This window comes from Hemibagrus wyckioides, linkage group LG13, assembly GCF_019097595.1.
Source record: "Hemibagrus wyckioides isolate EC202008001 linkage group LG13, SWU_Hwy_1.0, whole genome shotgun sequence".
NCBI lineage: Eukaryota > Metazoa > Chordata > Actinopteri > Siluriformes > Bagridae > Hemibagrus > Hemibagrus wyckioides.
The window spans coordinates 21,511,798-21,536,867 of NC_080722.1; the positions used below are offsets into that span (position 1 = coordinate 21,511,798).

At 37.7% G+C, this 25,070-nt stretch overlaps 1 protein-coding gene across 1 annotated transcript; it reads right to left on the reverse strand.

The window, feature by feature from the left end:
- Positions 1–2,479: 2,479 nt before the first annotated feature.
- Positions 2,480–21,446, reverse strand: LOC131363660 (uncharacterized). Its single transcript, XM_058406396.1, has 24 exons — positions 21,384–21,446; positions 20,889–21,007; positions 20,489–20,603; positions 14,714–15,022; positions 14,230–14,278; positions 13,386–13,445; positions 10,932–10,976; positions 9,688–9,732; positions 8,517–8,644; positions 7,973–8,242; positions 7,795–7,896; positions 7,271–7,385; positions 7,118–7,138; positions 6,894–6,911; positions 6,435–6,556; positions 5,991–6,260; positions 5,813–5,914; positions 5,459–5,573; positions 4,765–4,872; positions 4,020–4,204; positions 3,622–3,776; positions 3,070–3,312; positions 2,831–2,993; positions 2,480–2,727 (listed from the first exon to the last, which is right to left on the reverse strand). The coding sequence occupies exons 1-24, from the start codon at positions 21,444–21,446 to the stop codon at positions 2,650–2,652; spliced, it is 3,000 nt and encodes a 999-aa protein (XP_058262379.1). The 3' UTR covers positions 2,480–2,649.
- Positions 21,447–25,070: the final 3,624 nt, after the last annotated feature.

Here is a 25,070-nt window from a genome sequence, read left to right on the forward strand (position 1 = left end):
ACCACTGCCATCTGTGCTGCCCGCACCTGCTGGAACTGCCCAAGAGACACCTTCCCATATCGATTTCTCACCTGAGACCCTATGACCTCACCCTACGACCTCCGTTATCTTATTACTCTTTGTCTTTATCAGTTTAACCAATTTAACCCTGTCTGTTCACAAATAAAATAAAGAAATTGCAGTATGATGTTATATAATGTATTTTTTAATTACATTTTAATGAATGTCCCCTGTTAGGGGGTCAGTTGCAACATTTCACTTTGTCTGTTAAAGTTTACATTGTTCATATATTATTACACGTATGGATGTTACAACAATGTGGGTGAGTACCTGACAGATTTAAGTGTAATATATTAAAATTTTGGCTTTCTACTAAAAACGGTGACTGAGAAACTGAAGAAAATACAAAAAGTGTTTCAACTGTCCCTGCTCTCCCTTACTGCTAATATTATGAACAGCAGCTACACTAATGCTGTTCCATCATTTCCGTTCTTCTACCCATCCCGAGGCATACAGACTGTGCTGGCTCCAGTGGCATCCGGAGATGGACCAGCTCCAGCCGGGTTCTGCTTGTGAGGATTGGGATATTCAAGCAGCGCTGTGGACAACAACCTCCTTATTAATTTACATAACATTATACACATGCTGTATCTGCATCACACAATTGTCACCCAAATGAGACCCTTTTGAGTCTGGTTCCTCTCAAGGTTTCTTCCTCATACCATCTAAGTTTTTCCATGCCACAGTCGCCTCAGTCACCTCAGGCTTGCTCACTTGGGATAGCATCTAGGACTGTCTGTCTGTTTGTCTGTTTATATGTTTGTTGTTTTCTTATGTTGTTTTTCTTGTAAAGCTGCTTTGAGACAATGCTCTTTGTTAAAAGCGTTATACAAAAATAAATTGAATTGAATTGAAATAAATTGAATATGTCCTTAGAGCACAGTTCTAGGTATGCAGATCTAAAATGGGATGCAGCCCACTGTTCCTCTTCGGTACAAAATAGTACCAACTGTAAAAGTTTGACTGCCCCTTGGTAAGAGGAACAAGCTCTATGACCCCTTTCCAAGGAGAGAGGAAAAGGTACCTGTGGAAGGAAAAGGTATTTGTTCCATGTGCAACACCCTGGGCAGCACACCATTGAAATGAGCAGGGTGGGAGGCAAACTTCTCTTTTTGTTTAGTATCTAAAACCTATTGGGATACATTTGGCAGAATCTGCCAAATTATCTGAGAGGGGTGCCACTTTTTTGGCAGTTTTGGCCCTGAAGAAGCACACTGGCAGGGGAAAAGTGGCCGTGGAAGCCTAGTGGATGGACACTGCTCCTTGAAACACAGGGTGGGGTTGGCAGGGGCACCCCTGGTGAGCATCAGAAGGGGTCGGGGGCCCATTTTACTGTTCTGTACAACAAGACGGCATCACATGATCACAAGCATACTTAATATCTCTCTGTCTTTCTCTGTCGAGCTATACATCCCACTACTTAACTCCCAGTGCTCAGAGTTTCCAGTGTGACCACTGGCTCTACCCCTGGTTGGAGTCTCATCCCTTGTTGGTGCTCACTGATGCTGTGGATGGATTCGTGTGGACAGCCTGTGACCAGGAGACAGCCATGGACAGAACCACTTGGAGACTATCACACCATCACGGATCTGCCGTTACATCTGTCAACTTACGACGGCAAGGAATTAGTGTCTATAATGAACTCAGAAACTAGACTGACCTAATAGTGCCCCATAAGCCCTTGGTTGCTGTTGTAGAAAGGACATTATTTAATTACATTTATATTATTTACTGTCCAGTGTCACCCAAAGGAGAATGGGTTCCCTTCTGAGCCTGGCTCCTCTGAAGGTTTCTTCCTTTATATCATCACAGGGAGTTTTTCCTTTCCACTGTCACTGCAGGCTTGCTCATTAGGGATAAAATAGGGATAAAATAGTTTTCATTGTCTGTACCACTTATCTGATCTATCATCGGGTCTTATTCCATTTTAAATCACTGTAGAATTCACTCGATACAAACAAATGGCTTGCTGAAGACAAAAAAATCAGTAGATATGTGATGTAGATGCCTTTTATGGTCTTGCTGACACATGCTACTATTAAACCTGACCCCCTTTTCAGCCATTGAAATTGGTGTGTGTTCACACATGCTTCAGACAACAGTTCTGCCTGGGCTTTCCCATAGCATCAAGCAATGACACTGCATTGAAGTTCTTTTGAAACTTACATTTAAATTAATACTAACATTTGAATTAAATTACACTTGTAATTTCTAATGAATATTTTTTTTCATGTATTAATGCTGTCATATCAATATCAATATCAATATCATGTGGTTGCTTGGTAAATAACATTTATTATTTTATTAGTGTCATAAATGCTGTTACTTTTCATGATCACATATTTTATTTGTAATGGCAAAATTCTGAAAGTAACTTTAAAAGAAAACTTGAGGTATTAATATAACAGAAGCAAAAAGATTAAAATGCTTGAAAGATTTATTAGAACTGATTAAAGCATTACAGATGAGTACAGTCGCTTACAATATGGTCTAAAGTTAAAGTATAAACATAGAAACTTGAAAGCTAAAAAATAAAAATAAAATGAAATTTTTTAAAAATGATAGCACTACAAGTTTCAAGCAAACAAATCAGAATTCCATAGAAATGGCAGCTGAGTCTAAGAAATCTACAGATCTGCGTCTTCTGGTAAGTTCTAGAGGGCAGTTCTAGAGAGAGCGGAAAGGGCAGAAGGGAAAATTAATGCATAAATTGCAAATGCAAATGCAATATTTAATATTCTAAATTACAATTTTAATTTAGAAAACATACCAGTGCACAGTTGCCTGTCTTCTGCAAACAGAGGTGGACCTGGCAGTGCAGGTAGATCTTGGTGGAGAAGTCAGTGAATGTGAACATCCTGAAAGAGAAGTGGCTGGATGTGGAGACACCGTTTTGCAACACGGACACCGTGCCATCATTGGGGTTTGGACACCTTGAAAAAGAAATTACATTCCTGTAAGTGATCTGAAAGCTATGGTCACATTTCCAGTCAAATTGTTTTCACCTACTCGTTAACAATCAGGTCCCAGCGGACAGAATAGTCAGTCTGGTTGACTGGTGTGGCCCAGCAATTGTCCAGCACAAGAGCGATCTGAGTGCTGTCAAACTGATCCACTTCCACTGCTATATACATCTGATGGTTCACTTGTAGTGTCACACTGCCAGTGTACTGAACCAAGAATGTAGCATCAGTATATGGTATCATGCGGATCTGGTATGTGCCCTCGTTGGACAGTTCCTTGCTGATTATACTGTGAACAAAATCATATAATATCATATCATCATATAATATAATATAATAATCATATATCATAAATCCACTAATAATAATAATAATAATACAAATATATTTACTCATACAGTATGTTTATTATTAATGGTTAAAATATCAAATGATGCAACAGATAAAACACTAGAAAACAGAAAAAAAATATTGCTTCTTTTAAAAATGGTCTTTTTGAACTAAGTTTCCCAATTTGGGCAAAGCAGCCTTAAGACTTCAGCAACTGTAGTAGTGGTCAAAAAAATTGAAATAGATGTAACACTAGCTAGATTTTTACCCTCCTGTGGCTTTGATGTCCGTGGGCATGGAGATGCTCTGGATGATTGGATACACACAGGAAATGGTAATGTTGAGCCCTCCAGTGCGACTGATCAAACCTGTCCTGTTATTCGTCACAGCATTGTTCTTGAAGATGATGTGTGTGGCATTATTCTTAAGAAACACAGAAATTACACAATTATAGGCCTCAGGATTAAGATTCTTAATTCACTCTAAAATATTTATTTCAGTCCTCAGATTAACACAGTAAGACAAAACAATTTTAAATGTTGTTTTGATATTTTGGTTGACAGAAATCAAATTCAAATGTTTTAAATTTACACTCATTACAAAACGATCTGAAAATGTCTTAGCTAAGTGTAAAGTTTAAAAACAATAAATATAATATGAGTCTACCTCCAGAGTTGTGCCACACATGTTGACATTACTGTCAAATTTGAAGACCAGTCTGTTGTTTTGGATCTCCCCTTTGCAGTTTGGGTCATTAAGGTGGAGAACATCTGGAGAATATCCGGCTTCAAAGAGCTGACAGCGAGACAGAGACAGTGATCCATTACTGCCTGAGCAGGTTTCAATGGCATCTGTGGGAAAATGGACAAAAAAGGCAGTATAATAGCTCATGAAGGTGAGTTCTTTTTGCCAGTATTTTTTTAAACTTGTTTTGTGTTGAACTATATATATATATAATATATTTTTCCATGAATGTGTATTAAATTATTATTATTAATAATAATAAATTATTATATTAATAATAATTATTATTGTGTATTATAATTATTAGTCTATTCTCTACATTTCATAGCTTTTCTCTCGGTTGCGCTGCTTCCAGTAGTGTATATTTATGATAAGAGTATTTATCCAATCATATTTCAGCCAGTGGCCGACATCATGTGTTGCCAGGGTGAAAGAAATCTGCCTTAAGGCCTTCAGAATCAATAGTGCAGGCGCCCGTAGCTTAAAATAAGTGGCAATGAAATTGTTACATTAACAGATTTCGCGTCACTGGGGCCATCTAGCAGGCATATGATTACGTCAGCAATTTCCCATCCTTTGACTGAATTCTAATTCATATAGCTAATTCATAGCCTCGCACATGCTCTACTGATGTTGGGAGCAAACAATAATTAAATAAAAAATGTACCATAAATATTCGGGCTGCTCGTTGTAATGTACCCACAGGCACAGCCATAAACTCCATTTATCTGCCTACAGACTTCATCTGAAGCACAGTTCAGGATTTGGCAGGGTGCTATGAAGAGAAGTAGAAAGACAAAATTAAAACAATATTCTAAACACAAGAAATATTTGAGACGGTGAATTTTCAGTTTAGGACACAGGAAATAAAGCTAGTTCTTAAAATAATCAGCCCTGAATGGTCACTCATTTATATAGATAAGCACACTGTCAGTTAAACTTTACCTAGTGTGGTTGTTGGAGTAATTGTTGTAGCTGTACTAAAGAGAAAAACATTAAAAAACCTAACTTTTCATTAATAATGAATGGCAGTTTAAGGTGTTGGCTAGCTCGCTTATATTGGCATGTTAGTAGTAAAATGATTGTGGGTATGCTATTAAAGGAAAGTGATCTAAGTTCAACCATCCCAGAGTTTATTTTCCAATAGGAACACATCTTACTCCCATCGTACCTCAAGTATTTAAATTTCTATTCGTTATTAAACAAGATATCATACAATTTTATCTGTTTAAAGGTGAAAGTGATAGTGTGAACGTTATAGAAAAGTCATTCAGAATTCAAAAATGCTGTCAGATAAGCATCATTTAAAGTATATGTTGAATTTTGTTCTTGTCAACAAGAAAAAGAAAAAAAATAATGACCTATAAATTGAAAAGCCCACCGTCCAGGGATATTGACATTACTAGTCGAAGACAGCTCATAGGCATTGTTTACTGGAATGGTGACAAAATTGCTGTTCTCCATGCCATAGCCAGCCTAAAAAGATCAAAGTGAAATGAAATACATACACACTGTGAAAAATACACAAGTAGTGAATCTTTGGACAGTTTTGTCACTTACAGAGAAGTCATATGAATATTGGATTCCATGATTAACATGTGCAATTTATCACCAGATGCTATGTTTTCTATATTAGATGTATCACATTTGGGATTGGCTGAAATTCTAAGAAATCTCAAAAGCATCAAAAATGTAAGTGACCATGAAGCACTTACCAGCCAGTAGCCAGGGGAAATAGAAGGAATGGTCTCATAGTTCATCAGGATGAAAGAGAGGTGTCCACCATCTGAGGCCAAGACGACTTGAAATGTTGTAATCTGACATAGAAGGAAGATTTGATGAATATTCTGTGTTTTGGAGGCCAAGGACTGAATCATTTGTATTGACTCTTACCTCAGAATAGGAAAATTCAATTGGTACATTTTCCCAGGTGGCTACAAAGACCCAGCGAGCGGAAAAGTAAACATCAGGGAACATCCTGTTAATTTCTTGATTTGCTTGATCTATAAGAGGTCCGCTTGTGGCCTGCTCATATTTCTTAACTCCAACATAAAAATCGAGATCAGTCCACAGTGGTGCGATGAGGTCTTTGCCAAGTTGTGAATTGGGTAATTCGTCATTGATATTTGGAACGAAGAAAGCCAGATAACCATCAATGTTAAGCTGAGAGAGAAGATACACAAATTATTCATCTATTATTCATCTACTATCTTAAAAATGGTCACAGAATATGTACAAAATACTTCTTCTCCTTCTTCAAGGTATATGATATTTATTACATACATTTCACATCTAACTATATCTACACAGTGTACTAACTATATTAAATACACTTACATAGAGTTGAGAGTATGCTTTTCCAGCGTACTTAAATGGTTGTTCCAGCTGAATCGTTTCATAAGCTCCATCACCGAGGGAGAGGGAAATTGCTCCAGGTCCATCGTAAAACAACGGTGAACCTAGAACAACATTACATCAGAATTCTAGGTAGAACTTTTGCACCACACTATGATGTACAATGAAATCATTAAACATTATTAATTTTTACAATCTTTAGTATTAGGCATCCAATGTAGTGATCTGTATGTTGTTTGTGGAGAAGGCGAAGAAAACCACTTTAAAAACTTTTATTTTTTTTAAAGGGCAAAATTCCAAAATTTTATATTTAGGCATTTTAATTAGATGAATTACTCATTCATCTCTGCACTCTAATGAATTTTGGCATTTTTAAAAAGATGTGAAGTATGGAAGTAACATTCATACATTTCTATGTACATGCTGTCAGTGAAAATTTACTTGGTGTTGTTGATGGCACTTCATGTTATTTTGATGAAGAGAAAGAGAAGAGCAAAGAGAAGGAAATAATGATATAAATGAACAATTCACTTCCATGTTGTTCCACATTTTATAATGATGTGTATTTAAAAGTGTTTCAGATCTCAAATCTCAAAGAAAAAGATGTAATGGATGGATGTACTGTTTAAACATTTATACTATATAAACAATCAGTGAAACATTACCTGGTGGTGGAGGTGTTGTATCTATATGAGAGAGAGAGAGAGAGAGACAAGAATAAAGTCAAAGAAGAAAAACATAAATGAATTTGTCATTAATATTAATTTAACTGGGTTTGTTTTCTGGTAACAAAAAAAGAATAATAAGAAAATAATGACCTGTAAATTGAAAAGCCCAGCGTCCAGGGATATTGACATTACTAGTCGAAGACAGCTCATAGGCATTGTTTACTGGAATGGTGACAAAATTGCTGTTCTCCATGCCATAGCCAGCCTAAAAAGATCAAAGTGAAATGAAATACATACACACTGTGAAAAATACACAAGTAGTGAATCTTTGGACAGTTTTGTCACTTACAGAGAAGTCATATGAATATTGGATTCCATGATTAACATGTGCAATTTATCACCAGATGTCATGTTTTACATATAAGATATATCACATTTGTTTTTTTATTTTTTATTTTAGGTTCTTACACAAATAATTAATTTCTGTATCTGATTTTTTGAATAAATATTTTGATTTTTAAAGATGTGCATTTTACAAATATTCTCACATACTATTCACATAAAACATTCAACAAACATATGATTACATGTGTATTGTGACCTTTCTATTAGGGATTGGCTGAAATTCTAAGACTTCTCAACATCATCAGAAATATTGACCATAAAGCTCTTACCAGCCAGTAGCCAGGGGAAATAGAAGGAATGGTCTCATAGTTCATCAGGATGAAAGAGAGGTGTCCACCATCTGAGGCCAAGACGACTTGAAATGTTGTAATCTGACATAGAAGGAAGATTTGATGAATATTCTGTGTTTTGGAGGCCAAGGACTGAATCATTTGTATTGACTCTTACCTCAGAATAGGAAAATTCAATTGGTACATTTTCCCAGGTGGCTACAAAGACCCAGCGAGCGGAAAAGTAAACATCAGGGAACATCCTGTTAATTTCTTGATTTGCTTGATCTATAAGAGGTCCGCTTGTGGCCTGCTCATATTTCTTAACTCCAACATAAAAATCGAGATCAGTCCACAGTGGTGCGATGAGGTCTTTGCCAAGTTGTGAATTGGGTAATTCGTCATTGATATTTGGAACGAAGAAAGCCAGATAACCATCAATGTTAAGCTGAGAGAGAAAATATACAAACTATTCATCTACTAGCTTAAAAATGGTCACAGAATATGTATAAAATATTTCTTGTCCTTCTTCAAGATATATGATTTTTAATACATGCATTTCACATCTAACTATATCAATACCTATATAACTATACCAATACATCCAAATAAAAAATAATGTATATGCTCATATATTAATAACTCACATGTATCTTTTCTGTAAAGAATGTTTCTACTAGTGTGAGGATTTGACTCAACTGATTTTCTGTTTTTCTACTTACATAGAGTTGAGAGTATGCTTTTCCAGCATACTTAAAAGGTTGTTCCAGCTGAATTGTTTCATAAGCTCCATCACCAAGGGAAAGGGAAATTGCTCCAGGTCCATCGTAAAATAAAGGCGAATCTTGAACTAATCAGTAAAAATATTACATCAGACATCTAGGTATTAATTTTGCACCACACTTTGAGTAACATTGAAACAGTAAATTATCATTAGCTTTAGGTCATCTTTAATATTTAGATATCCCATATGGTGCAAGGTAAGTGTTTGTGTAGAAGGTGCAGAAATCCACTTATCAAATTTTCTGTTTTTCAATTTTCTACTGATCAGATTTAATAAGATGAATTAATGATCTTGACACTCGCGTAAATGTATCTTCGAAAAATCTCTCTACACACACACACACACACACACACACTAATAAATGCATTCATGCGAAGTTAAAAAAACAGATCTCACATGTTGAAGGAATTGTATAATGGAATGTTCACAGTTATACAATGCCTGGCCATAAAAAAGTCACATGGATTTAACTAAGCAAATAGGTAAGAGCCTTCCATTGGATCATTATTGCAGAAATTAATATGTTTTAGCTGGTAAATATTAATCATAATCAGTAATCTGACATATAAGATATATCAGTGAGGCTAAGGGGGAAAAATGGCTTTAATTGGCTAGAGACCTTAAATATTGGGCAATGACAAAAGGTCATGAGGTCTGGTGGGTCCAGATTTACCCTGTTCCAGAGTGATGGGCACATCAGGGTAAGAGGATGTACTGTGTGCCTACCATACAGGCCTGTGGGTGCAGTGATCTGGAGTTGCTTTAGTTGGTCAAGTCAAGGGTTCAACAATGTTATGTGCCCAAAATATTAGGTCAGCTGAATACCTCAATATACTGAATGATTAGGTTTTTCTGTCAGTGTATTTTTTTTTCTCTGCTGGCACAGGAATATTCCAAGATGACTAACCCTAGGATTCACTGTGCTCAAATTGTGAAAAAGTGGTTCATGGAGCATGAGACATCGTTTTCACTTATAGATTGGCCACCACAGTGTCCAGACCTTAACCCGATTGTGAATCTTTGGGATGTCCACAAAATATTTAAGCAAAAAGCGGACCAACAAAATATTAGTGTGTGTGTATATAAACACACTGTCAGTGAAACCTTACCCATTGTTGTCTCCATAAGTGTAGTTTGTCCTGTTGCCACCCCACCTAATATGTGTGAGAGAGTGAGAGAGAGAGAGAGAGAGATTTCATGTGAATATTAATGCAAGGCTGTACCTTTCTTTTTAAAAAGTGGTGTTTAACCTAATGTTATCTAGCTTAGGTGGTACTAGGTTTCCTTAGCGTAATTATTTTATGTTTAATGCATCTGTAAACAAGGGAAAAAAGCCCAAATCTTGTGAAGCTCTTTTAATTTTTATTCAACATTGTGTTGAATCTGTGAAGGTGAATGAATGTATGAAACAATGTGTACAAGAATGAGGGATGAATCCCTTATCACAAGTTCCCAGAGTTTCAGATGTTATATGACTGTAATAAATAGGCATAGTCTTAGTCAACACATTTGTAAATAATTTTTCCTATTATTTAAATATTTGGATTTTCAGAATATACTAAAATATATTTTATTATTATTATTATTATTATTATTATTATATATGTCATTCATGCGAAGTTAAAAAAAAACAGATCTCACATGTTGAAGGAATTGTATAATGAAATGTTCACAGTTATACAATGTCTGGCCATAAAAAAGTCACATGGATTTAACTAAGCAAATAGGTAAGAGCCTTCCACTGGATCATTATTGCATTAATTAATATGTTTTAGCTGGTAAATATTAATCATAATCAGTAATCTGACATATAAGATATATCAGTGAGCTAAGGGGGAAAAATGTCTTTAATTGGCCAGAGACCTTATATGTTGGGCAATGACAAAAGGTCATGAGGTCTGGTGGGTCCAGATTTACCCTGTTCCAGAGTGATGGGCACATCAGGGTAAGAGGATGTACTGTGTGCCTACCATACAGGCCTGTGGGTGCAGTGATCTGGAGTTGCTTTAGTCGGTCAAGTCAGGGGTTCAACAATGTTATGTGCCCAAAATATTAGGTCAGCTGAATACCTCAATATACTGAATGATTAGGTTTTTCTGTCAGTGTATTTTTTTTTCTCTGCTGGCACAGGAATATTCCAAGATGACTAACCCTAGGATTCACTGAGCTCAAATTGTGAAAAAGTGGTTCATGGAGCATGAGACATCGTTTTCACTTATGGATTGGCCACCACAGTGTCCAGACCTTAACCCGATTGTGAATCTTTGGGATGTCCACAAAATATTTAAGCAAAAAGCGGACCAACAAAATATTAGTGTGTGTGTATATAAACACATTGTCAGTGAAACCTTACCCATTGTTGTCTCCATAAGTGTAGTTTGTCCTGTTGCCACCCCACCTAATATGTGTGAGAAAGTGAGAGAGAGAGAGAGAGAGAGAGAGATTTCATGTGAATATTAATGCAAGGCTGTACCTTTCTTTTTAAAAAGTGGTGTTTAACCTAATGTTATCTAGCTTAGGTGGTACTAGGTTTCCTTAGCGTAATTATTTTATGTTTAATGCATCTGTAAACAAGGGAAAAAAGCCCAAATCTTGTGAAGCTCTTTTAATTTTTATTCAACATTGTGTTGAATCTGTGAAGGTGAATGAATGTATGAAACAATGTGTACAAGAATGAGGGATGAATCCCTTATCACAAGTTCCCAGAGTTTCAGATGTTATATGACTGTAATAAATAGGCATAGTCTTAGTCAACACATTTGTAAATAATTTTTCCTATTATTTAAATATTTGGATTTTCAGAATATACTAAAATATATTTTATTATTATTATTGTTATTATATATTATAATATATATATGTCATTCATGCAAAGTTAAAAAAAAACACAGATCTCACATGTTGAAGGAATTGTATAATGGAATGTTCACAGTTATACAATGCCTGGCCATAAAAAAGTCACATGGATTTAACTAAGCAAATAGGTAAGAGCCTTCCATTGGATCATTATTGCAGAAATTAATATGTTTTAGCTGGTAAATATTAATCATAATCAGTAATCTGACATATAAGATATATCAGTGAGGCTAAGGGGGAAAAATGGCTTTAATTGGCTAGAGACCTTAAATATTGGGCAATGACAAAAGGTCATGAGGTCTGGTGGGTCCAGATTTACCCTGTTCCAGAGTGATGGGCACATCAGGGTAAGAGGATGTACTGTGTGCCTACCATACAGGCCTGTGGGTGCAGTGATCTGGAGTTGCTTTAGTTGGTCAAGTCAAGGGTTCAACAATGTTATGTGCCCAAAATATTAGGTCAGCTGAATACCTCAATATACTGAATGATTAGGTTTTTCTGTCAGTGTATTTTTTTTTCTCTGCTGGCACAGGAATATTCCAAGATGACTAACCCTAGGATTCACTGAGCTCAAATTGTGAAAAAGTGGTTCATGGAGCATGAGACATTGTTTTCACTTATAGATTGGCCACCACAGTGTCCAGACCTTAACCCGATTGTGAATCTTTGGGATGTCCACAAAATATTTAAGCAAAAAGCGGACCAACAAAATATTAGTGTGTGTGTATATAAACACATTGTCAGTGAAACCTTACCCATTGTTGTCTCCATAAGTGTAGTTTGTCCTGTTGCCACCCCACCTAATATGTGTGAGAGAGAGAGAGAGAGAGAGAGAGAGAGAGATTTCATGTGAATATTAATGCAAGGCTGTACCTTTCTTTTTAAAAAGTGGTGTTTAACCTAATGTTATCTAGCTTAAGCCTAGTTCACACTACAGGATTTTAAGCCCGATTTGCAAATTAACGAGCTCGCCGACAGATCGGGGTGTGATCGTGGGAAAATCAGCAGGTGATCAGCGCTCGGCAATCTTTATGTGTGATCTACTCAACGACGCATCAAAGAAGCTCGCTGACGCGTCACAGACAAAATCCAGATGTCTGGCATGTTAAATATCTGGGACAGTCGGCCGACTGGACATCACGTGGTGTCAATTGTAGCTACGACCTCCAGCCAATGAGAGAGCAAGTCAGCAGAGTTGAGGTCACCGGAAGAAAAGCAGCAGCAGCAACATGGTTTCAAAAATAGTGTGGACACAACCTTTATTTTAATAAATTAACATTTATTTAGAGCGAGACTCCTGCCGACGTCCAAAAGTGCCGAAAGTCTCGCGTCATTTCCGTGTGCTTTTGTGACAAAACGTGGTTTGGGGACGGCGTTGAGTGACAAGAGTTGTTGTCAGATGGTGTGGTGTGAGACGCCTTCTTGTGGATCATTTATGAGGCGTCGCGTAGTGTGAACACCGCAAGGACAAAAAGTCATGGAGTCTGAACAGCAGCAAAAACAACAAGGGAAAAAAGCCCAAATCTTGTGAAGCTCTTTTAATTTTTATTCAACATTGTGTTGAATCTGTGAAGGTGAATGAATGTATGAAACACTGTGTACAAGAATGAGGGATGAATCCCTTATCACAAGTTCCCAGAGTTTCAGATGTTATATGACTGTAATAAATAGGCATAGTCTTAGTCAACACATTTGTAAATAATTTTCCCTATTATTTAAATATTTGGATTTTCAGAATATACATAAACCTGTACTGACAAGGTCTATGGATTTTTTTGTCAGATGAGTGTTTTTTTTACATTCCTTCTATGTTGTCACCCCAACTGAATTAAATACTTATGCAATCACAGATTTCTATGTATTTTTGTTTGGGCTATTTTGTGTAGATCCATTGCATGTAATCCTCAACAACGTTTAGTTATAATGTTAAAACAAACAAAGAAGGACTTACTTCTTAAAAGCAGGGCAGCCAGACAGAGCAGAAGTTGGCACCCCATGAACAACAGTGATTCTAAAAGAGAGAACCATGTTAGCTCTCACAAAGAAGAAAGTAAATGCACCCAAGAACTTTACTAACTTTAAAGAAAACTTAGAGTAATACATTCCTTATCATATTTGCACAAACATTTTGATAATGTTCAGAGGCCTGCACAATTGTGGCGAAAATAATTGTGGTGAGTCAATTTATTTCTTATTTAAGAGCATAACTGTTGATTGTATTTTGGCTGTATTAAGAATTTGAATACCTTTTAGTGTGCAGTGCCAGATAAATTTAAATTAAAAAAATCCCATCCATTATTATTATTTATCTGTGACTAAATAATACTTTGTTGTACAAAAATAATAATACTTAAATATAAAAAACTATGAAAAAACAACATCCTGTTTAATATCTAACCAGAAACCAACCTCCTTCACAGGAGAAATTTTTTTTTAATTGTGAGCCTAGACAGTTTTCTTATAGATTATGTACTTGCTTTTTGTGTAAAGATATCTTTATTTATTCCATTTTCTCCCTTATTGGCAGTTTAATAAATGTGTTAAAGAGTAAACAGCAAAGCATCATTTACAGTACTGGGTGAAACATCAATAGCAGGTTTTTTTCTTTAAAAACAGAAACAAATCTAAAGATGCTAATTTAGTTGTTGATGCTCTTGATTATATTAAATAAAAAATACATTTTACCTTCCAACTTTTTACCACAGGAATACACATTTAAAAATAAATAAATTAATTGATTATAAAAATTACGTCACAGAGGAATAAATTAAACAATTCATTCATTCATATCTTACCAGACTGTAGATCTCTTTGACTGTGTCTGCAGAATGTCTCTGCAGCTGTCTTTATGAGAAGAGAGTAAACAGGTATTTATATAGCCATTGTAACAGGAAACAAAGCTGAAATATGCAGCTGTCAAGAATGTGTCCTTGCCAGGAAATTATGTTTTCTATTCTGAAAAATGACAGCTAAAAATATTTCTCAGTGTGTGTAATGTGCGGGCCTCCCCACCCCATGCACGCCATGGAGACAGACCCATTCGTGGGATTCAGACAAGCACTGCTTTATTAACATAAACAGACATGGGGAAGACTAACCTAATCACTAAGACATGATAACGAAAACAGAAACCTGACTTACAGACACAGAACATAGAACAGTGACTGACAAAGACAGGTACATTAGGACTAATGGGGAATAGGTGACACGGTGGGAACTAGAACAATAGGAAAGGCGTGGCACAAAATACACACAATAAAGCAGGCTTCACAGAGTCACCTGCCAGCACCCCCTCCAGTCCAGCTGTTCCTGACATAGTCCCCCCTCTAAGGCACGGCTCCTGAAGCGCCTCCAGTATAGCTGAAGGATGCCCCAGGGGTAAGTGGGAGGTGTAGTCCAACATAGAGGGGAGACGCAAGGCGAGAGGTAGTACTTGAATACAGTCCGCAGCAGTGCCCCAGGTCCTGGGGATATGGTGACATCCGACATGTGCAAGAGGCGGGATGGAAGCATCCTCCACCTGGGATGCTGAGCAGTCCTGGCAGGGAACTGTCCAGCTGTTCCTGACAGTGTGTTCTTGTGGCTTGCCTTAGATAAAAACAATAAAATAAAAAAAACTTTTAAAACAGTGACAGATATGATTCATATATCAAAATAGTGTTTTGAATTATAGCTACAACAACAGACTTCTACTGAGAAACAAAGAAGAATCAAACATATAGAAATTACAGATATTATAACAAAATATTTATATTGATTGTAAGCTATTCAGTAGTATCATTTGTCTGCTATGATGTCTCCAGAAAGCATTCACTCCCCAGTGATTATTTGTGTTTTCCTTATTCCCGCATTACACCTTGAGTATGGTATTTTGATATTATGACACAAACCACAGCAGGTTAACCTAGTCTGACAGCTGGATATTTCTTTGAATTCTACTGCATACTTTATGTGAATTCTATCAGACTGTTGTGGCGAGTGCCCTCTTCTATGCGGCAGTGTGCTGGGGAGGCAGCATAAAGAAGAAGGACGCCTCACGTCTGGACAAGCTGCTGAGGAAGGCGGGCATAGAACTGGAAAGCCTGACATCAGTGGCAGAGAGGAGGGTGCTGAGCAGGCTCCTGTCCATCATGGACAATCCACTGCATCCACTGTACAACATCATCTCCAGACAGAGAAACAGCTTCAGTGACAGGTTGCTGTCACTGCCCTGCTCCACTGACAGACTGAGGAGGTCGTTCCTCCCCCATGCCATGCAACTCTTTAATTCCACACGGGGTGGGAGGAGTCAGTGCTGACACTACTCTTCTCTCTGTACTGGACTGTACAATAAAACACACACCACACACTACACACTACACACAATACACTTCAGTTTACACAGAACTCTCAATACACTCCGGTTTATACAGAACTCTCAATACACTCCGGTTTATACAGAACTCTCAATACACTCCGGTTTATACAGAACTCTCAATACACTGAGATTTGCACAGAACTCATAAACACGCAGTTTTTACACACAACGGTTTTTGCACATCGAATCGGTCTGTAACCTTAAACACTTGTCTTGCACATTACTTGTTTTTCATCTAATTCTCCATATTTATTCCTAAATCTCTGTATTTAGTATTTTTCTGATATATTTTCTTATATTGTTATATTCCGCTATATTTTGTAATATTTTATATTTTGTTATTTGATATATTTTTGTTATATTCTATATTTTGTTATTTGATATATTTTTTTGATATATTTTTGTACCCTAATTTGGGTATTTTAGTATTTTTGTTAAATTCCTTCCTATTTTATCTATTACCTGTGTTTGTGGATACTGCTGGAAACTGTGAATTTCCCTTTGGGATGAATATCTTATTTATACTGTGTTGCTCACATAACAAATGTTGCAGAAAAAAAACTCTTATCAGGAAGACAGGTTCTTTCCATGTGCTCAGGGAATATGCTGATCAGCTTGCAACTATCCTCACAGACATCTTTATCAATTCCTTGGTCAAACAGTTTTTACTGTGTGCTTGAAGACAACTACTCAACAGATGGTAATTATGCTACCCTCCATTTTCTCTGACCCATCTGGAAAAAAGGACAACTTTGATGTTCAACACAACACAATCATCCCACAATAACTGATAACAAAGCTGTACTTTCCGAGTCTGACCATGCCTGCCCCCAGGGGCGTTGCTAGGGCTATTCATTCGGGGCTCGCGTGCACACACACACACACACACACACACACCTGTCGGTCTGCGCGGTGCCACTTTCACACCACGTGACAAAAACACCTTACAGCCCTTAAACGGGACAGCAATAAAAATGTCAGAAAACACAACAATCCTATTACTCAGATAATAGTCTAACTTCTAATATTTAATGTTAACACAGTTGATTAAAGTCGGCTAACAAATGTATGTTGTGTCAAAAGGGAGGCCCACTGTCTTTGATTCTGAAAACCCCTGACATATAGGACACTTTAGAATATTATTCCATACCCAAGACATACAAAAGCCTTAAATTAAATCATCCTAAAGATAGATCTAAATAAAATCTAAACTGTTAAAGCACTAAGACATTACAGTCTGAACCTCATGACTTTCTATTATTCAACTAATGCAGTATTTAAGTTAAAATACAGACATGACTTAGGTGAACAATGGACCAGAACAGACTCCATCATTCGGCAGTTCTGTCAATTGATAAAGGAATTCTCAGCACTAGAAATACTAGTATGATAATTGATCATTTTGCTCAAGGCTCGGAGATACCGTCTGATGATTCCACCCTCAAAAAAAATAGTTTAGAAAAGTCATCAAGAGCATGAACTAGACAAGATACAAGCAGTAAGATAGCTGAGAGAATGAGAGATGAGAGAACGATAAGAGAAGAGAAGCTGTAAGAAATAAAAAAATAAACAAAGAATAATTCATACTGTAGTGACAGCATAAATCAGGAATGAAATAATGGGTGCATGTATAATATAGATTATTGTAAAATAATAGTAATAATAAAGGATCTGCACGGCACTGCTCCACACACAAGCTGTAAAAGAGATAATACTGCATGGTATACCTGTGTGAGAGAAAATGTAATGAATTTAATGAACTCCTTTTTTAGTAGCAATACTCTGAAATGATGGGAGGAGTCAGAAAAAAGATTGAATTAAATTTTCTAAAGTTGCATACTGTTTGTGTTAATTTGTATTTATTATTAAACAATATTACATAAAAATGCCCTTACAAAACGTGTTATTCTTGCTTACCCCCTCTCCTCAATTAGCCCCGGATGTTTTGGGCTCAGCCCCTGCCTGCCCCTCTAATACTGAATCCTGGACTTTTTACTAGGAGCCTGTCAGGATGGGCAACTTCACCTGCAGCACTACCACAGTGAATAGCTCTAGAGAGTGTCAAAAGCTCCAAGTGCACACAAGACAGAGGACTGCTCCTGGACTCTCAGCACCACCTACCTAGCCAAGAAGGCCTAGTAGTGCCGTGACTTCCTGCAGAGGCTGAAAAGAGCCAAACTCCCTCCTTCCATTCCCATAACCATTTACAGGAGCATCCATGCCACTACCAGCAGGCTCTGCAACAGTTTTTCCCCAGAAGGATTCAGACTACACACCACTCTGAAGCCTGTCATGGCTTACATGGGTTAGTCAAACACCTAACCCAGTATAACTGCTGTTCATACTACTGCACAAACCCACTTTACAAAATAACATCAGATAATTATGGAAGACAAAAATGTATTGCTGCTATACTAACAATAATTTAGTGTACAGCTCATGCTGTGTGAATTATTGTCCTGTGTATTTATTATCCTGCACTTGTCTGACATTGCTGTGCATGTACTTTTGTGCACTGTAAAGTTTTGCAAAGGACATATCATTCAAGTGTGTACAAGCTATATAGAAGAATGACAATAAAAACATCTTGACTTGACTTGAAAAGAGACAACCTCTAGAGAAACAACTTGGTAGGGAAGCCAAAAGCCTTTGCACTTGGGCCCTGTATTCCTCAAAACAACTTTCCACTCATCTGAAACTTGTTTAGTTAAATCCAACTACTGCAAAAATGGTTAAGATTAATGCACAATGTGGCTGAAACTTTCTGTGCATAAGTATGTCATGAACGTCAGCGGTACGTCAGCGGTACCCTATAGTGGCTTGTTTGCTTCTTAGTATGTAAATGTATAAACAGCTGTAGTCACATGACAGTGGCACATACACCATTTGGTTTGGTCGAAATTTCCTCCTAAACATTACTCAAGACTTTTCAAAGAAAACACAAAAAACACATACCTCACCTATATAGACATTTACAAGAATCACATTTTTTGCATTTTTGGCATGCAAGCATCTTCAGTTGTCATGTCTTGGTTTAGAGTCATGTTCAGCTCTATAGCAGATGAGTTCTGTGTCTGTCTTTCTGTATCTATACAGAATTCCTGAACTATATTTTTTTCCCTGAGAAGAAAATAATTAGAGTTATAAACGTTTTGCAAGCAAAAGTACAGAAACTGAACAGTACATATGAAATTCTAAATTTAAAAAGGCTATTAATTAGCTGCGTAAGCTACCTACATAAACTCTGACTAACTTCTGACAATCTACAATCGCAAATCACTGTTAAAGCTGTTAAAATCATTTTTGGTATTTGATTTCATGCAGACCACAAAAAAGGGATTTTCTGGGCATGTGCACGCTTCGCCTCTCTGATGGCTTGGGACAGTTAGGCCCTTGCTGTTTTTAAGGCCTCCCTGTCCTCTGCTGTAAAGGCGGAGTCTCTCGACTTCAGGAGAGCACGCACTTTTGCAGTCATCCACGGCTTCTGGTTGGAGCGTGTGGTGATGGTCTTGGAGACAGTCACGTCATAGATGCACTTCCTGATGTAGCCGTTGGTTGCATCCTCCCTAAACATGTCCCAGTCAGTGCACTCAAAACAGTCCTGAAGAGCAGAGATGGCTCCTGCTGGCCAGGTTTTAACCTGTTTCTGAACCGGTTTAGAGCGTCTGACGAGTGGTCTGTATGCTGGAATGAACATAACAGAGATGTGGTCTGAGTAGCTGTGGTGGGGGCGGGGCTCCGCACTATACGCGCCGGGAATGTGTGTGGAAACAACGTCCAGCGTGTTTGGCCCTCTTGTAGCAAAGTCCACATGCTGATAAAATTTAGGGAGCACTGTTCTGACATTTGCATGATTGAAATCTCCGGCGATGATAAACAGTCTGTTGTGGTGAGCATTCTGCAGCTTGCTAATAGTTCTGTACAGCTCACACACAGCCTCCTTAGCATTAGCGCTGGGGGGAATGTACACTCCAACAATGAAAACAGTAGTGAATTCCCAAGGCAAATAAAAAGGTCTGCATCTGACAGTCACAAACTCCAGTAGCAATGAACAGTAATTAGACACGAGTCTTTACACCATTCTGTGTTGATGTAAACACACACGCCACCACCGCGAGTCTTACCAAGCCTTTTGTGAGCCTTTCTACTCTAATAAACAACCCCCTTATGTCCCTCCTTACTTCAAGGTGAGTTAAGAACAGCTCTCTAGAGGAAGATTTGCTGAACTGCAATACTTTTGGGGAGAAAGGAAAAATGAAACAAGTTTACCATCTGCTATATGAAATGGCACATTGCCCTAGACTATGTGTGGGTGACAGTTAATGTTCTAGTGAATCAGAAAAAGAAGAAGCAATGCAGACCTTTGAAAACAAAGGTCTTTTTTCTCTCCCTTTTTTCCCCATACCTCCACACTGAGGTGTCGAGGTTGTGGAATAATCCTTATTCTGCCTGACTGTTGTCCTCAGCCACTGCTGATTATTCAGCCATTGTGGACAACAGGGGTATGCGGCGATGCCTAGGATCGAAGAGATGCTTGCAGGCTATCTCTTCCCTTCATGAGCTGCATGGAGAAATTCTGCATTCCCAATGAGGCCCTGTCAGGCCACATCAGCCTTATAGGGAAGGCCTACAATCTTGAAGGTTAAGCCATTGTGATGCTGCCCACAATGGCAGTTTTGCAGTCATACTGAGCAGACCTGATAAAGGAACTCATCTGCAGGAAGGAGCTCATCAATGAGGTCTGCCAGGCCACAGATTGTTGTCACCTCTGTGCCACAAAGCAGATGGCCCATGCCATCTGCCGTTTCATGACTACATTTAGAGTTTCAGGGCACTACGTGGGGTGAGAACAGCAAGATGGGTTCCCACAATGGGTTCTGTGGGAAAAGGCTACAGAATCCAGTTTGCCTCCCATTCTCCTTCTTTCAGGGTGTGCTGCCCACTGTTGTTGGCACAGACCAAACCTTGATTCTCCATGAGGAACCTCTATCGCATTTGAGAAAGGGGCTGTATGGTGTATTCCCCTTGGTTAACAAGAAGGATGGGGATACACCCAATTTTAGACATGTGTGCTCCGAATTGTATGCTGAAACATACAAGTCCAGGATGTTAACGTTCAAGGTCATGTTGCAGATCAGGTCAGAGAGCACATCTTGCCAGGTGGAGGGACAGATAAATCCTGCTGCCATTGCTTCCTCAATGTATTCTTCCATGGCCTGAGTTTCAGGAAGGGAAGGGGGGTAAATCCAGCTCCAGGGAGGTGAGGAGTGCGGCAATCTTATGGGCGTTGAGGGGAAAGCTTAAAGGCTTGCTTCTACTGAATACATCTTTAAGGTCCTGGTATTCCTCTGGAACATAGCAGATTTTATTAGAAAGTAGGCTTTCAACAGAGGTAGTGTGACATGGTAGGCTGAGAGTCACTTTGCAGCAGTGGTCTAGGCAATGAAGGGGCCAATGCACCAATTACCCTTGTTGCCAGGAAATTTGTAGATCATGACACTTCAGCCAGGAGTACCCCAGTACAACAGGGTTGGATGGGGAAGATATTATGAAGAACATAAGTTTCTTGACATAAAATAATCCAAGTCTTACTGTGATTGGGACCGTATGATGAGTAATGAGGCTGTCTCCAATAGGCTGATTGTCCACCGCCATTATTCTTAGAGGTGTTGTGTATGGGGCTGTGGGAAATTAAAGCTCCTCTACCAGAGAATAATGTATTAGGTTTATGGCTGACGGCGCGTCTGTTAAGAAGGGACATGATGGACAGTACCAGCATTTGACTACTGAACAGGGAGAAACAAACTCATAGAACAAGGTTGATGATACCCTTGGGTATCATCTACCCTTGGGTACCCTTGGGTACCCAAGGGTAGACATAATAGTTCCTGAAGCATGCCTTTCTGGACTTTAGTCAGATTAGCACTGGTGGCATGAAGTGCTGAGAGTCTTTCCTGGTATGCTGCAAGTAACTCTGCTTGGTGAGCAGGTGATGGTATTATAAGTATTCTGAGATGAATGATTGGTGGGAGCAGAATCCATATGCAGAGTGATTTAATAAAAAAAGAAAGGCATAGCAAACAATCCAATTTGCTAATCTAAAAAAACACGTAGAACAGGAAACAGGCAAGGTTGAAACACTATGGCACTAGAAAACAATAAACGGCTGGGTTTACTGGTGAAATTAACAATTCTTTGCAAAATAGTGGTGTAAAAACCTGCTTAAATGGCTGATAAAGAGGAAGTGAGTTTGTGACCCTGAAGCAATTGTTTTCCGGTGAAGGGTCCCTCTGCTGGTCAAGTTAAGAAATAGCAGATGGAATTGTAAGAGTAGTCAAAGTCAAAGAAGCTTTATTGTCACTTCAACCATATATAGCTGATGCAGTACACAGTGAAGTGAAACAACGGTCCTCCTAGACCAAAGGTGCTACACATTACAAAGACAAAGTACAGTGACGCAGACAAACATTGAGCTAAACATAGAGATAAAACTAAACTATACTTAAGGTGCAAGAAAAACTAGACATACAACAGAAGTGCACAGGATGACGAGACAAGACAGTGCAGACAAACATATAGACCGACTTTGTGCAAAAGAACAGTGTAGACAGTGAGTGCAAATATTAAAGTGACAGTACCCCAAAGAATTTTTATAACAGTGCCTATCAGTGGCTACTTCTATAGGTGAATAGAAAACTGAAAATGTAACTGACTTTAACTACTGTTGAAAATATGATATATTGTACTTAAACAAGAAAATGGCTCAGAACCATGATACCCTAAATGTAATATAAATATCTGGAAGAAAAATTAAATGCAGTATCTTGCATGCTTGTGTACCCTGGAACTTTCTTAACTAACTGCATTCATGATACTAGTGGATGGAGAAAAGTATAAATTTTAAAAGAACTAGAACTATAAAAATAAAAAAGAACTTTAAAAATAAAATAAATGAAAGATTGATTTACACATAATTGAACTAATGGACACGCTTTTGTTAAAAGTGTTGCAGTAACTGTAAACCCTTAATTGATGTTTATTACATTTTTCCTCTTTGTTATCTTACAGTCTAGTTTCAGAAAAATATCCATTAGTTGTTCACCAGATATCCAGATAGATGGGCAAGGAGGAAGGGGAGAAGAAGAGTGCATGCTTTAAGCAAGGAGGCATGTGCATTCATATCAGTGTGAAGATACTCTATAAGCTCATAGGCATATAGTACTCTATAGGCAGAGGAGAAAATACATCTAAAATATGACCTGCAATTTAGCAAACTCTTTCTGGGATGCAGAGAGATTATATTTTAAATTGTTCAGAGTGGGATTAGCTGTACTTGAACACTCAAACCATAACTAATTTGGTCACTAGAGGGACCAGCAAGGACCACCTGTTGTCGTGGTCTATTTTTGCAGAGGCTTGAGGTTGTAAATTTGATGTGAGTTCTCCATGTCTGCATGCACAATATGATACCTCAAAGGATCCTTGCCACTTTGTGAATCAGTTTAAGGTTCAATACTAGTATTTATATATTTCTCTATCTTCCTGGGCCTGAAAAAAAAAAAGATTTCTAACACCCTCGGGTGGGATGCAAGTGGAGGGGGGTTTAATAATAAAGGCAGAAAGCAAGACAGAGAAACGAAAGACAAAGACAAACAACATGGCAATAACCCCAAGGAATACAAACAGGGAAAGCAACAAACTAAATGAATCAGAATAATGAAAATGACTATGGAATTACAAGCTGTGACAGAGCCACACCCTCCCCCCCAAAGGGCTCACTCCGAAAGAACTCAACCTCCTTGGACCCCCTCTTGGTACAAGCAGCTTCTCTGCCCAGGACAACTGGATTATGCCTCTCAAACCATGAAAGGCCAAGAATGATGTGGTATTTCTCAGAGCTGGTGACCATCAGCTGAATAACCTCTTGGTAAAGCACACCGACCCTGATGATCAGAAGTTGAGATTAGTGTAGAATAACCTCCTCTCCTCTGGGTCCCACATTTCCATAGTTAGCTCCATAGGTAGTTAAGTCTCCTCGTCCACAAAGTACACTGCTGCTCCTGAGTCAATTAGTGCTGCCTGGGTACTGGAGCTCAACCATAATTTGAAACTATTTGGAATAAGGAAACTGAGGACAAATTGAAAAAGACAACAATGGATAAATATGCCTGTTCCTATAAATGCATTTCTTTGACTCACAAGGGTTTGTTAATTTAAGTTTTCGAATCTAGCCCCGGCATAACATGCTTTGCCTGATGAATATTGAATCCTGTCTGACAGGATTTCACAGTAAAGTTCACTACAAGACAACATGCCATCTCACTTCTCATTAAATGCTGGGACATTCAGCCAGCAACATAAATGGAATAAGTCGATGATTCTGACATATTAGAATCCAGGATTGAGGACCAAACAAAGCCATTTCTGCATTTCTGAAAATGACAGCCATAGCAGATGATTTGACAAATACAACTTTACAGCACAGGTACTCAGCAGTGAAAATCCATTTGGCATCTACCAGAGGTGCAAATATTAGCATTGTGCAGATAAACAAAGAACCAACGTGCAGGTTAAATATGTAATATATTTACAACAAATAAAGAACAAAGATATGGGTAGTTAATATATACAGAAACTTTTGAGTAGATATCAATATTAATTGTTTTACATTGTGTTATGTTAAACGTATGATATTTATTATTTGTATATAGAAATTTAGAATAAAAATAACAAAGCTTAATATTTGAATTTATATGTATTCCTAGTGATCAGGCGAAATGATCACTGGGTGACAGTGGAGAGTGTGATTATTAATAACTTCCTTACTATAACTGTATAACTGTATAACCTATAACTGGATAATTGAGTGTACAACTCGGTGACATAACACTCTATAATATATACTCCAGTTAAAAGCTCTTTAGATTGATATAAATTAGCAATATGATCATTGCTAAATGGCTTTTTGCTAATATGACATTCTTGTCTTAATGCTTAGTGTCTTAATGCTGTCATATCAATATCTTGAATGTTGTTGCCTGGTAAATAACATTTATTAAATTGATTTGTTAAATGAACACTATTTCTTTTTGTGTATGTTTCATTTTTTTTGTTTTAATTTTTTTGTATTTGTGTTATAATTGTTCTTATATTCTTGTTTTTTGTTTGCTTCATACATGTTGTTACTTTTTTAATGATTAAATCTTATATTCATTAGTAATGACAGAATCATAAACCTAACTTACTTTAGGTATAAAATAATAAAAGCAATAGGAATAA

Excerpts from the sequence above, each read along its gene's own strand:
- LOC131363660 (XM_058406396.1), bottom strand. The coding sequence starts at position 21,446 with ATGGCGGTGGACAATCAGCCTATTGGAGACAGCCTCATTACTCATCAT. Across the intron at positions 21,008-21,383 it reads ATCATACGGTCCCAATCACA|GCCATGGAAGAATACATTGA; the intron begins GTAAGACTTGGA and ends CCTGAAACTCAG. Across the intron at positions 7,139-7,270 it reads CTGGGCTTTTCAATTTACAG|ATACAACACCTCCACCACCA; the intron begins GTCATTATTTTC and ends TCTCTCATATAG.